The sequence below is a fragment of the Haemaphysalis longicornis genome, unplaced genomic scaffold (assembly GCF_048455015.1).
Source record: "Haemaphysalis longicornis isolate Haplotype H1 unplaced genomic scaffold, Haemaphysalis longicornis Haplotype H1 scaffold_9, whole genome shotgun sequence".
In the NCBI taxonomy this organism is placed as follows: domain Eukaryota; kingdom Metazoa; phylum Arthropoda; class Arachnida; order Ixodida; family Ixodidae; genus Haemaphysalis; species Haemaphysalis longicornis.
In genome coordinates, this window is record NW_027526460.1 from 31,119,555 (window position 1) to 31,133,345 (window position 13,791).

At 49.1% G+C, this 13,791-nt stretch overlaps 1 protein-coding gene and 1 long non-coding RNA gene across 5 annotated transcripts in view; one reads left to right on the plus strand and one right to left on the minus strand.

Annotated features, from left to right (window-relative positions):
* The window catches only part of LOC144152979 (cubilin-like), a 276,959-nt gene that overhangs the window by 196,451 nt on the left and 66,717 nt on the right, over positions 1 to 13,791 (plus strand). For all 3 annotated transcript variants that reach the window (XM_077684590.1, XM_077684593.1, XM_077684591.1), the window contains one exon: positions 7,094 to 7,271. In XM_077684590.1, coding sequence (XP_077540716.1) covers positions 7,094 to 7,271 — 178 coding nt within the window. The remainder of the gene's footprint in view (positions 1 to 7,093; positions 7,272 to 13,791) is intronic.
* The window catches only part of LOC144152980 (uncharacterized), a 99,416-nt gene that overhangs the window by 8,520 nt on the left and 77,105 nt on the right, over positions 1 to 13,791 (minus strand). The gene's annotated exons all lie outside the window — the stretch shown is intronic.

The following is a 13,791-nucleotide window of genomic DNA, read 5'->3' on the forward strand; positions in this document are numbered from 1 at the left end:
AGCTTTCCTCTGGCCGTGCTGATCGTTAGCAGGAAATCCCGCTGATCGAAGTGGAGAGGAAGAGAATGCTAGGCCAAGAAGCGTGAGTGAAAGTGGCGGGAAGACAAGAAGCCCGCGAGAAGGTATCGGGAGTGAGAAAAAAAAAAACGCTCCCCTTGGTTGGAATCGAACATGGTTCCCTCGCGTTATGAAGCCGGCGTCTAACCGATTGAGCTATCACCGCATTCGGGGCGCTCGGCATTTCGTTTGGGTTCGTAGCGCGGCCGTTGGCTTTGGAATTTGACTGAGTTGAAGCGGACTTTGGCGGTCTGGATTTGGGACTTTAGGATGGTGGATCCCGGACTTAGATTTAAGTCAGTTGGCATGGAAAAATGCCGTTTGCTCCGCTTTTTAACCATCTTTCTCTAAAGAAAGGGAGGACCTAAGAAAAGTCAAGTTAAAGCTAATGAAGACCACGAACTCCGCTGTCTCCTCAGTCTTCGCATCTCAAATGCGAAGGTGGACGATTTTTCTTTATAATGGGTGTTCACCTTTTGCCCAGAAACCACCCGGCGAGTGCATAAAATGTGAGAGTGAAACTACCGGCTTTACCGATTTAGCAGGCAATCAAGCGAGCCAACTAGCAATCGAGTTAACCGGTGGCTAGTTGAGGGCGTGCCCAGCGTTCACACGAGGTCGAGCTAACAAGTCAATGAGCGTTGACAAAGTTTTTTTTTTTCTTTGTTTAGACAAAAAAGCCGCGCGTATAGCGCATGCGCGACTGAACTGGGCAGTGTGATTTAAAGTAGCAGTATGCTGGAAGATTCCTACAGAACAGAGCGTATTACAGTTAGTTTGCTGTTTAAAATTGGGCAAAATCTATAACTCAGTTATAAGCCCATATATGGCTTCTTAGAGTAGCAAACGTACTGATAAGCAAGCAGCTTAATTTCCGAACACGGACATTTCAGTGCTTACATGCGAACATGACCAAATCGGCTTCTGCATGCGGGCAACTACGTTTACCGGCTGAAAATACTAGCTAGGACTTGGTCCTTGCCCGTCCGTGGTGCTAGGTCTCCTCAGTCCAGAAAACCTCTGGCGGTGGCTGCCGTTTTCGCCCGGTTCACCAGATCATTCTGGTTCTCCGGATCCTCGTAGACGAGTAGTGCCTCCAACTTTTCAGCGATGTCGTGGTCACCGGTTGTATGGGCGCTTGCATCGTCTTGTGGGGCGGAAGTGGAAAACCATCGGTGTTACCACTAAGGGAAGAGCAATCACTACACTTTTGGGCTCAGGAGCTATCGGAAGCCCTATAAACAGTTCCTTGGCCCAGCAGGCCGAGCTGTAAATTAAACCATCCTTCCTGTATTTAAAAAGAGCAAACAGCCAGCCATTGATCAATGTCTGCGGCCCTGGCCGATCTTTTTCCACCCGACCACTGCTCTGCGTCGTCGCAAATATTTAAAGTTGTTTGGCGCAGGCGTAAACCGTAGACCGATGACAGGCGGGCGGAACCTATTTATTAGACGAAGCGCCTGATTGAAGGGACCAGGAAGAGCGGGCGTTTAGCAGGCAGCTCCCGAAGATGGCGGGCGCGAGCGCAGGAGCTCGAGCACGAGCTCTAACGCCGTCGTCTCCGTGCAACATGGCTGTCCATCGCACATGGCGCTTACCTCCAACAGAGAGATTGTACAGGGTTAATAACATTCAAGGCGGTACATGCCACAAGAAGACGAATGTCCAGGTATCATCGCGGCAATATAAAAGTGGAGCTCCAAAAGATTCAGTTGTCAAATATTGTTTGGAAGCTTCGTGCGAGACGAACAGGAAAAGAATTTTACCCTTCTTTTTGTTGATTTTGGCTTTAGGAGCGAAAAGATGCCATGTGGCAAGCCAAGCCAAGTAGAAGAGGAACGGTTATTGGCGTCGCCTGCGGTGGCACGTGACTGCAGCGACAGGTTTCCACCTAGCATGTACTACTGCAAAACTTTATGTAATATCATAAATTTTTAAACTAATATATGCAAAGTGAAGCCTGTCGCTTTCGGTCACCGCAATGCCTGCGCAGCGTTTTTTCGTAACGGGGCATAATAGTTTGACGACGCCGCTCGACGCAAGTCGATGAGGAAGAAGAAGAGCGGCACCTGAGACACGTCGCCATCGTGTCGTTCTGACTGCTGCGCTTCCGCTGTGCACTGCGCTCGCAGCCAGCAATTTCTCCTTCATCTTGGGCGATCGCCCCGCCCAGGGCCAACCCCTGATTCACGGTTGCGGCATCGCATCACGGACACAGCTGGAGTGCGAGGATCGTGCCGGGCCGGATAGCAGCGCGGAAGACCGCAGTGGACGTCGCCGGGAAAACAAAGGCGAAGACTGCAGTCGCCACCCGAGTGCAGGGAACCGTCAGGTGGATCATCGTGAAGAACGTTCGCGGTTTCAACAACCGGCACGATAACCACCTGGACGTCTTCGTCCATCACAGCGCGATAAAGCGAAACAACCCGAAGCTTCTGCGCAGCGTAGGCGACGGACAGGCGGTGAATTTCGACGTGGCGGTCGGCCAGAAGGGCCTCGAGGCGGCCAATGTGACCGGTCTTTGCAGAGTGCCCGTAAAGGAAAGCCAGTGGTATCTACGGCGCCTCAAGGGACGGCAGGGTCGCCGTAAGCCACACCAGGCCGTCGGTGAGCACCGGAGGCCACCCCTCCGGCCGCCGAAGCGTTTTCAGGAGGAGAGGTGGACTCACCACGGGACGTCGCTACCCTCCCGGGTGGTACAGCAACTGGCACATGGGGCAAGTGCCGCGCGGAGCGGTGAAGCCACCGACGACAAGCAGAGACCACGAGCGCCAGTCGTTCAGGCTTATGGAGGAAGGTAATGAAGGATCCGGCGGGCTGCGCAGTCCTTCTCGAAGGCGTTTCTACAGCAGTTGAGGTAGCAGGCAACGCAGCAGGGGCCGCGGTGACCCACAAGTAGCTGGAGGATATGGAGCTTCTGAAGGTAGAGGCCGCGACGGTGGCAGTCACAGAAAGACTGCCAGCGTGACACCACTGGCACCGGATCGTGGAAGAATCCTCCCCGGCGGTACTACGGCCGGTATTTTCGCAGGCAGCATGAAGGGCGGCGCGGCAACGTCGAAGACGTGCCCTTCTACCGGGACGATGGTGCTGGAAGCGGTGATGGGTGTAATCAAGATGCCCAGCCATGCAGTGCGAGAGCCAAATCATGGCTGAGGACTCCCAGGCAGAGGCAACGTCACCGCTCAGTGTCTTCGAGGTTGAGCAGCACCATTTAAGGGTTCCGCCTCAAAACTACCTCTTTTGTTCCTGGAAGACTATCGAAAATAGCAGGAGATCATGAACACGTTTTTTTTTTTCAACTTGCTGATTTAATTTTCTCTACTCGGTGTGCGCTGCTAAGCTACGGTAATAAAACTGAGCAAAAGTCGGAGCACTGGGCTTGCTTTATTGTGAAAGCACTGCTGGTAAACTAACGTGAATTTCGCCTCTGTCTGAATGACATATATAGTAGCTCTTCTTGACTTCTCGTATGTCACATGCCGAACAAATCGGGAAACAGGCCTGCGAAGTTAAGAAGCGGAAATGCCTTGTGTAAGCCACAATCAGTCGCAGGCGATGTAAAATGGTTTCCGAACGCTCGCTGAGCCCAGGAAGCACCCTAAATATGCATTTAAAGGAGCCATGAAGAGAAAATGCAAGTTGGTTTTATTCGAAAGATTTCGTGTTTTATAGTGCCCCCAGCGCTTGTCCGGATACAAACGGTGCTTTATTCACTGAGAAATTAAACAATTTAGGTTAAAATTTTGATTTTCCCGCTCAATCGTGCGTTTTCGTGGTCCCAAGTGACATCACTGAAACCGACCGCTCTGCTAGAGTGTAGCTCTGCAGCCTAGAGTACCTTCATTCACGCATCCGCCGTACAGGGTAGAGACACGTATACGCTGGCGCCGCCATTTTCGGTTGCTCGCTCGCCGCCGAAGCAAGTCATTGTGTTAAAACCGCGCTAAAATTATCGCCGCAACGCGGTTTACTGAAGAAGTTTGAATCATATTGTCTGTTTCGCGTTGCTAGGTCTCGTGGGAAACGAAAAGAATAACGCGTTGAGCCCGTTGGCCCAATTGCGGCGGCACGGGACCGTTCAAAGGTTGTCTCCACCCTGTACAGCGGTGTTGGTTTGTTCCCGCGTTTCTTTACGTTCCGTAACCTAGCTGGCGCCACCATACCGTGGCAAGCGTTTGGTTTGTTTTTGCCCGTATTTAAACCTGACTTGTTTTTGTTCTGGGAGAAAATATTCGTTCCCTGAAACAGTGCTCGCTCGACAAATGGGGTCACGTAAGACACCGTTGCTTGCGTCCATCGGCCAGTGTCGTCTGAGACAACTCCAAGCCGCGTAGTGCTGTGCAGCGAAACCAAGCATGCTGTGCGCAGTACGAACAGCAGAACGCATCAGTACTTCTATGTTTACATGTGCTTTCGTAACTTCCACTGTTTGTCCCATCATTCTTATTGCTTTGTAAAGAATGTGCCCTAAATTTAAGCGCAAATCGCTCGTTCGTCTAGTTTGTAAGTTCTACCTAATTTGCGTCTGCTTCTGCCAGCCTCCGCCAATTGCAGAGCTTAGCTCATGTGACGACATAGGTTCTGTTGCGGGAAATGAGCTGGTGGGTCGCATGACCATTCCCGTTTTTCCTAATTATGTAGCTTATTTCAGCGAAGTTTACGTTAAAAGTGGTGTCAGTATGATTCTAACGAGACAATCTTTTGAATGAACCAAACTTGTGTTTTCTCTTCATGGCTCCTTTAAGGTCTACTAGATGCATAGGCGCATATCGATGTCTTGTGTCATCCAGACACATCAACTCATATTGTCACAAGAGAGAGAGAGATGGACTCAACAGAAACAGGAGCTATATTTATAACAAGCGGCGCACCGATTAGCGAGCCAATAACTTAGGGAACATCTTCTACCAAGGGTCATTCGGGCTGTTTGGTGGCCCTGCCAACTTCACCTATAATAAGAACATACCCCTGCGGGTAATGTTCGTCCATAGTGTGACAATATTTCTTTAATTATTTTTCTAATCGTATACTTGCATAGCCTTCTTTCTCATATGACGTAGCAAGCTAGGAGCATTGGGTGGGTGAACTTCCATTAAACGCATTCTCTCTCTCTCTCTTCTCAAGAAGCAAAAAAAAAAAAAACACTGCCGGCGTTTAACCTGAGTCCTTTTCGTTTGCAAAGCGAATGCCTTACGTACTCCATACGAAAAAGATACTTGGAAAACAGCTTTAACCAATTGGCCTTCCCACTGTCTGTTCCTCTGATCTTATCGTTCGGGGCGAAGGCACTGGGTTTTAGCCGCGCAGATCTTTGCTCCGCCGTGCACTTGTTCATTTCGGAATCTGGCCGTCTCCCGTGCTAGCCCCAGGCCATGCCGGGCTTCCCTCAAAAAGATCCCTGCGTGTATGATCGCTGCTATTAGTGCCTTCCCGCCCACTGCCTCTCCTTCGCCAGCTTCCCTTCTTGTTTTATTTCTCTACATACTTTTCTTGTTTTCTTTCCTTTATTTTTATTTTATTTTATGTTGGTTTCAACACTTCCCGATGCTACGTCTCATGCTTGAGCAGTTTTTTTTTCTGTATATATTTCCCTAATATTTTATTTCATTCCTTAAATGTGTTTCTTTAATTACTTTGTAATTTCTCTCTGTGAGCGCCCCTTTCTTGGCCCATCCCCCTGAGTGGGTATGAGCCATCTCTTTTGGCACCACCGCCACTTCACCAAGCTGGCAGTATGTTACCGAAAGGCAGGTCGTTGGAAGTGATGTCTTGGCAGCGCGCGTTGCTACAAATGGTGGCGGGCACAGTAAACGTTATGCGTTGGTGGAGAATCTGAAATCTTTCCAAACTAAAGCCTTGGCCTCGATCTTAAAAAAAATTTCGTGCGATGAAAAAGCGCTTTCACATGGTGCTTTTTGTTGATTGATTGATTGATTGTAGGGTTTAACGCGCCGACGCAACGGAGGCCATGAGGCGCGCCGTAGTGGAGGTCTCCGGATTAATTTTGGCCACCCGGGGACCTTTAACGTGCGCCGAAATCTCGTAGACACGGGCGTTTTTGCTTTTCGCCTCCATCAGAAAAGCGGCCGCCGCGGCGGGGAATCGAACCCGCGTCCTCGTGCTCAGCAGCGCAACGCCTTAGCCATTGAGCCACCGCAGCGTGTCACATCGTATTTCGTTGTTGGTGCAGCACCGCCTGTCATTTTTTTTTTTATCTCTGTCGCATTCTTCATTCCGTGTTTGGTGCAATTGTGTATGTCCAGAATTTATCCACGTCGGGTCATCATTTCAGGTTGCGCAAGCATGCAGCTATTTCTAATAATATATGCTCTGACGATTTTAACAACCTTATCGGCTTTCTGAGGACGCTGTTGGTGTCTTCAAACCGACCAAGTAAACCGGTCATGTAACTTCTCCCCTGTATTGGATTCATAATAATGAACTAATTTGTTTCGCTTAGCACAAGTTTTCTAAAAACCTAGATCTTGTGCATTTCTGTTCAGGGTGTATGGGATAATTTGAGTGGGCCGTGAAGCACGGGAGCAAGATAGTAACGTGCTGCAATAAGAGAAGTAAGTAAGTAGACAACTCGGAAATGACTGTGTTTTGAGCTTGTATTCCTTCGAATATTAGTAGGGCCGTAGAGCGTGTTCTTGTTGCGCCTCTACTGTCTTCTACATCCTTGGTCCACTTAAATGGACAACTCTTTGTAGTTTGTTTCCAACACACGAGCTTTCGCAGACGCGTACGGAAAAACTGTCGGCCTTATAACGACGTCTGATAGACGAGCTGTATTTTAAGTGCCGCAAAATTAAGTACCCGCTTTAGCCGCTGATTATGCTTGATCGATGCGCAGCATTTTCAAGCCATATAAAATTTTGGTTGCCTGCGGTTACAACTTCAGCGTGGATGCTAAAATGTAACTGTAATTAATGGACAGCAAAGGAGATTCGAATAAATGCGTACGGCAGGTCGCGACAAGGACGACCGGTTATTAAGTAGACGCGCTCGCTCTGTTCTTGCCCTGGCGCAGAGTGCGACCGCATGTTCATCAGCAACCCTGACGGCCCCAAGAACGGCAGCTTCGCCGCCCCGCACATGGAGAACCCCCTGGGCCACTCGCGCCAGTGCATCTACACCTTCATCGCCCAGGAGAACGAGAGGGTCGACATCAACTTCACCAGGTTCCGCGTCCGGGGATCGTCTCCGGAGTAAGCGTTTTGCCTACGTCTCGTTCATTCCTGCTTGATGAGATCGACAGCTTACAAATCTCTCTCTCTCTCTCTCTCTCTCTCTCTCTCTCTCTCTCTCTCTCTCTCTCTCTCTCTCTCTCTCTCTCTCTCTGTCTGTATGTATGTATGTATGTATGTATGTATGTATGTATGTATGTATGTATGTATGTATGTATGTGTGTATGTACATCCTTTTATTCATCCAGAGTTCCGGATTCAGGTTAGGGTCTGCGCACCACAACTTTGTGACTACAAAGCTGGAGACTCGTTGTAAACAGGGATGATATTTGGTTCATTCAAAAGATTGCCTCGTTAGAATCATACTGATACCCCTTTTAACGTAAACTTCGCTCAAATAAGCTACATAATTAGGAAAAAGGGAATGGCCATGCGACCCACTAGCTCATTTCCCGCAACAGAACCTATGATGTCATACCAGACAGCTCTGCGATTGGCGGAGGGCGGCAAAAGCAAACGCAAATTAGGCAGGGAAATCTTGCCAAACGATCTTGCCGAACGAGCTATTTGCGCTTAAATGTAGGGCACATTCTTTTTAAAGCTTTAAGGACGGTGGGACAAACAGTGGAAGTTACGAAAGCACACGTAAACATAGAAGTACCGATACGTGCTGCTGTTGCTACTGCGCGCACTATGCTTTGTTTAACTGCACAGTACTACGGGGCTTTGGGGTTGTTTCAGCCGACACTGGCCGATTGACGCAAGTGACGATGTCTTACGCAACCGTATTTGTCGAGCGAGCACCATGCTTCACGAAACGATTGTCTCCATGAACAAAACAAGCCAGGTACAAATACGTTCACAAACAAACAAAAGGCAGAAAACGGCTTGCCGCGATGTGGTGGCGCCATCTAGGTTCACTAACGGTAAACAAGGCCCTGTCATGTCATTGCAGACCACGAAAACGCACGATTTAATCAAGATTTTAACTTCAAATAATTAATTTTTCAGTGAATAAATCATCGCTTGCATTCGGACAAGCGCTAGGGGCACTATAAAACACGAAACCTTTCGAATAACACAAACTGGTGTTTTGTCTTCATGGCTCCTTTAATAACAAACATTTTAGTAAAAATGACGGCTGCCTTTTTATGTCTGTGGGGGGGGGGGGGGGGGGGGTCACTGCTCAGCTGTCCTACGCACGGAATACGCAACTAGCTCACAGAACGACATAACCGACCTTGCCAAGTCTATGTTGGAAACCTTATTTCGTGAGGGAAGCCTCGCGTGAAGAAGGCCTTCTTCTGCGTGAAGAAGGCCTTCTTCTTGGAATACGGATTTCGATTGGGCGAAGCGTCAAAGCTATATACCTACGGTGCGAGGCGCACCGCAGCAAAAGCCCGCAGGCAATTTAGACCATTGGGTATTTTTAACAGGCACCAGGACCTGTGCAGGCGGGTGAATTCTATTACTCACACGCGTCACCACAAAATCCCCCAAGGGCGAGATTTGAACCCGTCATCTAGTGCTCGGCATGAAAATTCCTCACCCCAAGCGCCACCGCAGGGAATTCAGGAAACACAAACAAAAAAAGTTCAGGGAAGCTTGCATTCACGCGCAAGACTTGAATGGTGGAGCTATTGTTACTATAGGTGAGCACTGACGGACATAGTTAATTTTCAGCATCATTGTTTATTAAATGCAGAGCATTTCAGTAACTCACGATGTCACCCGCGTTTACGTCCGTAGTCGTAGTCCGCACCGTCGTTGTCCGCACCCCTCCCCCTACACTATATAAAAAAAAATACTATCCGGCGCCTGGTTTCGATCCCCCGACCCTGAGGGCGGAACGCAATGTACGTGGTGCTCCACCCACTGCGCCACAAAGCCGACCCAGAATGGGAGGCTACGAACGCACCTTATATCCTTGACTCATTCACACTATATAAAAAAAATACTATCCGGCGCCTGGTTTCGATCCCTCGACCCTGCGGGCGGAACGCAATGTACATGGTGCTCTACCCACTGCGCCACAAAGCCGACACAGAATGGGAGGCTACGAACGCGCCTTATATCCTTGACTCATTCAAACTACGTCAAGAAGCTGCTGATACAACGCATTCACTATCACCAACTCCCCAAACACTAAACGTTAACGCAATACACCCACCCCCTATGCGACGCATTTACTCGAGTCCCCCTCGCGGGGAGATGGGCCCAATTTTTTGGATAGTTGCGGTGCTAGTAACCGTCGCCATATGCATCGAAGAGTTCGTCGTCGTCCTCGGGGAGAGTGGTGGATGCAAAGTCATCCTCAGAACTGTAGACTTCCTCAGCTCTTCGTCATCGACTTGAAACAGCGGTGGCGAGATCTGCAAGTCGTCTCGGAAAGGAGCGGCACACTCGTGGCCATGTCTCCAATTATCCATAATGGCTTCTAGAGTATGCGGCGGCCGCGGTGACCTCTCCCAAGCAGAGTGACTTTGAGGCGCTGCCGCGCGCGAGGAGGAGGACGAGGAGGAGGAAAACGTTTATTTGTATTTTTTAGTGGTTGGGCGGCACTCCACTGAGGGCTCGTGCCACGCGCGAGGGCTCTGCTGCTGTACCGAGCGCGTGCCCACGACGACTCGAGGACGAACGATCGAGGGGCGTACGCTATGACACGTCTTTCTCGTTCCGAGCACGTGTTGGCACGATTACAGAGAACGAAGGAATTTCTTTTTTTTTTTTTGCCAATCTTTGTCAATCTCCATAAGTGGGTATGCGCTCGGGGAGTATTTTGCAACGCGCGAATCACGGCTAATAACAGCAGCTTTGCTATTAATATGGCGGCCGCAAGGACCCTGTTATAAAACGGGTTGTTATTACAGCTCCCTATTCTACACAAACATAACTGCCGTCGCTATTAAAGACCACCAGTTGACTATTACCGGGCAAGGCCGGGTTCAGCGCCGCTTTTGATTGAGCGATTGCAAAGAGAACACACAGCTTGTGGTGGAAATACTGAATGCCACCACGAGAAATTTTGTGTTTCATCCGAGTATAAATCGACCGAGTGGGAAATCCTTTCGCGAATTGCAACATAGTCGAGAGGTGTTCGTGTTCGCGCCTGTCCATCGAAGTGGAAAGTTCCCCGCTGGATCAATGCGTTGCCAACAAAATCTAACAGTCAATGCGGCGCGTGCGCCCACAATGAAGTGCTATGTACGCTTTTCTTCGGACTTTGTTGAATGTCGGCGATTTGTTGTTCAGTACGCCACGAGAAAGAAAAACGAAGCCGGCAAATTCGATTGAAAGAGCTCTCCTGAGAGCGTACTGTACGTTCATTGTTTCTTTTTTGAGAGCGGCGGGACCTCTGCCAATTCTTAAGACGGAAGAAGGATCTACACGGCCGCCCACATCTTGCATTGCCTGATTACGGCCTTGGGGAGTTTCACCGCAGCCACTTTAAGTAATGAGGAGCTACGAGTGAATTGGTTTCGTTTGTTCCGTGTCCTCTCTGTAAGATTAAGTATTGGAGGTCAGCGATGCTTCGTTTAGATTGGCATTTAGAGTTATGTGTGCTTATATTTGTACGCCTATATCAATGAGGTAGCGCTTCGGGACTGCCGCTTTCCGTGGACATCCAACTAAACGACGTTTTAGGTCCGCAGACATGTCCCAAACGTGCTTTACGGGCTATAAAAACTCTGATCACGTACTCCCAAGAGCAGAAGTTTAAGGACCACGAAAACAGCAATTTGGAGTTATTTCTCTTACGCACGGCAGCCTGGAGCATAATGTGCGGTAGTTTTCATTATTCAGTATTTATAAGTCATCTGACATGCATTCGACAGTTGGTTGGGCTGTTTTGGAAACAGAAATGACCTAAAATAGCCATTTCCCTGGTCCGCAAACTTTTTATCGTGGCTGTACCTGCAGCCCACAGGTCTAGACCAATGTCGGCAAATAATTCAATGCCTCTGTCAGCGTCAACTTCTTCATTACCATCCCCATCATCTTTGTCACGTCATCATCTGCATCTGATGCAGCAAGTGAGGCATTTTAGCCCGGCTAACATCACCAGCCTTCATTAAAGATCGTTATCTCTCTCTCTCTCTCTCTCTCTCTCTCTCTCTCTCTCTCTCTCTCTCTCTCTCTCTCTCTCTCTCTCTCTCTCTGGGAAATCCGACCTTCACTCGAAGAAATCCCCGCCTGTCCTAGGGTAATGCGCACATTTTAATGTTTATTTTAAAGTAGTCCATTCTCGCATTAAAATATTCTTTCCCCGTTAATAAAATGCAAAAAAGTGCCTGAACTCTTCATTTACACACGTCATTGTGAGCGCTGTTAGAACGAACACGCAACGCCTAACATACTAGTGCTCCATATTTCCCGCTCAATGTGTCAAAACTTGATTTTACGGGCTCACTTACAAAGAGACCCTGAAATTGTACTAAGCGTACTTTAATGAGTTACCACCCCACAAAACACGAAGCTCCTAGGCGCACTAGCTTAGACATATCGGTAAATCAGCGCATTATCCGGGTGAAAAGCGGCCACTCAGCGTTGCAGGCACTTGGTTCGTCAAGGTTGTCGCAACAATCTCGAAGAGCCGGCAGCGCTATTTAAATGTCTCCAAGTTCCGTACCTCAGTACTTCGATAGTTTTGTTGATTTGTAGACCATTGTTGCCATCAAAAAGCCCTGAAAAGTGGTGAGAACACACATCAGAAGAGTGACTCAGAGCATTTGTGACCGAACTTTAACGGTGACCAAATTTGCAAAAGTCTTTACGTTTTTTGGTAAGAAATGGTCTGGAGGTCCCAAAATATAAAAAAATATCACCAAAAATTCTTAGGCTAATGAATACTGTACCCGTAGTTAGCAATCTTGATGACTAGTACTCCTACTATAGTTCTTGCACTCCCTGCGGCGTTTGGTACATGCGTCAGTGCGGATGTGCGCCTTGTCTTCTCAACTATCAGGCCCGCTATTTGCGCAGCACAGCAAATGCTGCGAACATTACCAATATGGCCGCTTCGTGCAGGACCTTCCGCGAAACGCCTAAGCCGCCAGAGCAACCGCGCTGGCCACGGGCCCCGGCGTAACCGGCCGAGTGACCCCAATTTCCACACAGAACTGCGGGAGCAGCCGCTGCCGAAAATGAGCTCCCTGCAACGTCGCGACAATAGATATTGATGTCCCAGTGACCAGGGGGAGAAGGACGAACGCCCCCGCGAAGGGATGGCAAAGAAAATAAAGACGGCGTAGCCCGAAACGGCACCGAGGAACACTAGGCATTGTGCGGCTCGTCATCAGCACTGTAGCGAAAAATCGGGCCTCAGCAATAGTCAAGACCATGAGGAATAAGTCGCTGTTGTTAGTCTGGGCTCATCTATCGCACGGAGAGACACGACTGCGTAGAGAGGACGGCACGATCGGCGACGGTCACGTGGGAGGTGTTGACCGGCGGCCATCTCGGCTGGACAACGGAGAATGGTTCCAGAACCGGCAAACGGCGCGTTAACACCGGCTTGCCGAAATGTCTGGTGTTGCTGGGCTACGTCGAAAGCGTAAATAGCCCATGAGGGGGCGTGGACTGACAGAGATGCTAGTGCGCCGCAGCGATTTCTCTTTTTTTTCCCCTTTGTTTGTTTCGTGCTTTCTGGTATGTTAAGCGCTAATACTTTAAGGAGCAACGACATGGCTTTCCTTCTCATAAACTTCGCGCAGCTATTCCTCTAATTTCATCCCGTTAGGGCATCCTTAACTTCTGGATGTATTTAATGCAGAGTTGAGCTGTTTTCTAACCTAAGACTCTTATGGATTCCTCAGCTTACGCCCCGGCATTTCGTAATGGGCTTTCAAACAGTCTACGGACTGTGAAAGTAACTTTTTAATGCAGCGGAGTGCACACTAGCCATCGGACGTTTTCAGCGTCACCGTGACGAAGACGAGCTTAGGAGAATCAGGCCGACGTTTTTAAGGGAAAGTCGTTAGCTCACTAATTTTGTTCACTAATGGAACACGTTGGAGCAGAAACGCACCAGTGGAATGCAGTGCGAAAGCATAGCATTACCGATGCTGCCATCGTGTCTTTCGTGCCGCCGCACGTCACGTCTGATACGAGGTGTACCACCTGGCATCCCCCCCCCCCCCCCCCCAAAAAAAAAAAAAAAAAAAAAAGTTCGGCCGCCTTTGCAGTTGAGATGCGAAGACTGAGGAAACAATGGAGGTGGTGGTGTTCACTAGCGGTAACTTGGCTTTTCTTAGGTCCTCCCCTTTCTTACAAGGCAGATGGTTAAAAAGCAAATCTTTCTCCATGAAAACTTAGTTAAAACGAAGTCCACAATCCGTCCTCCTAAAGTACCAAATCCAAACTTCGTAAGTACGAGCCAACGTTCGCTCCACCAGCCCAAAGGAAATGCTGAGCTCCCCGAATGCGATGATAGCGCGATCAGATAGACTCCGGTTTTACAACGCGAGCGACCCAAGTTCGATTCCCACCACGGGAAGCGTTTCTTTTAAGTGCAGATCACTGTGTGGGCTCGCCTTGACGT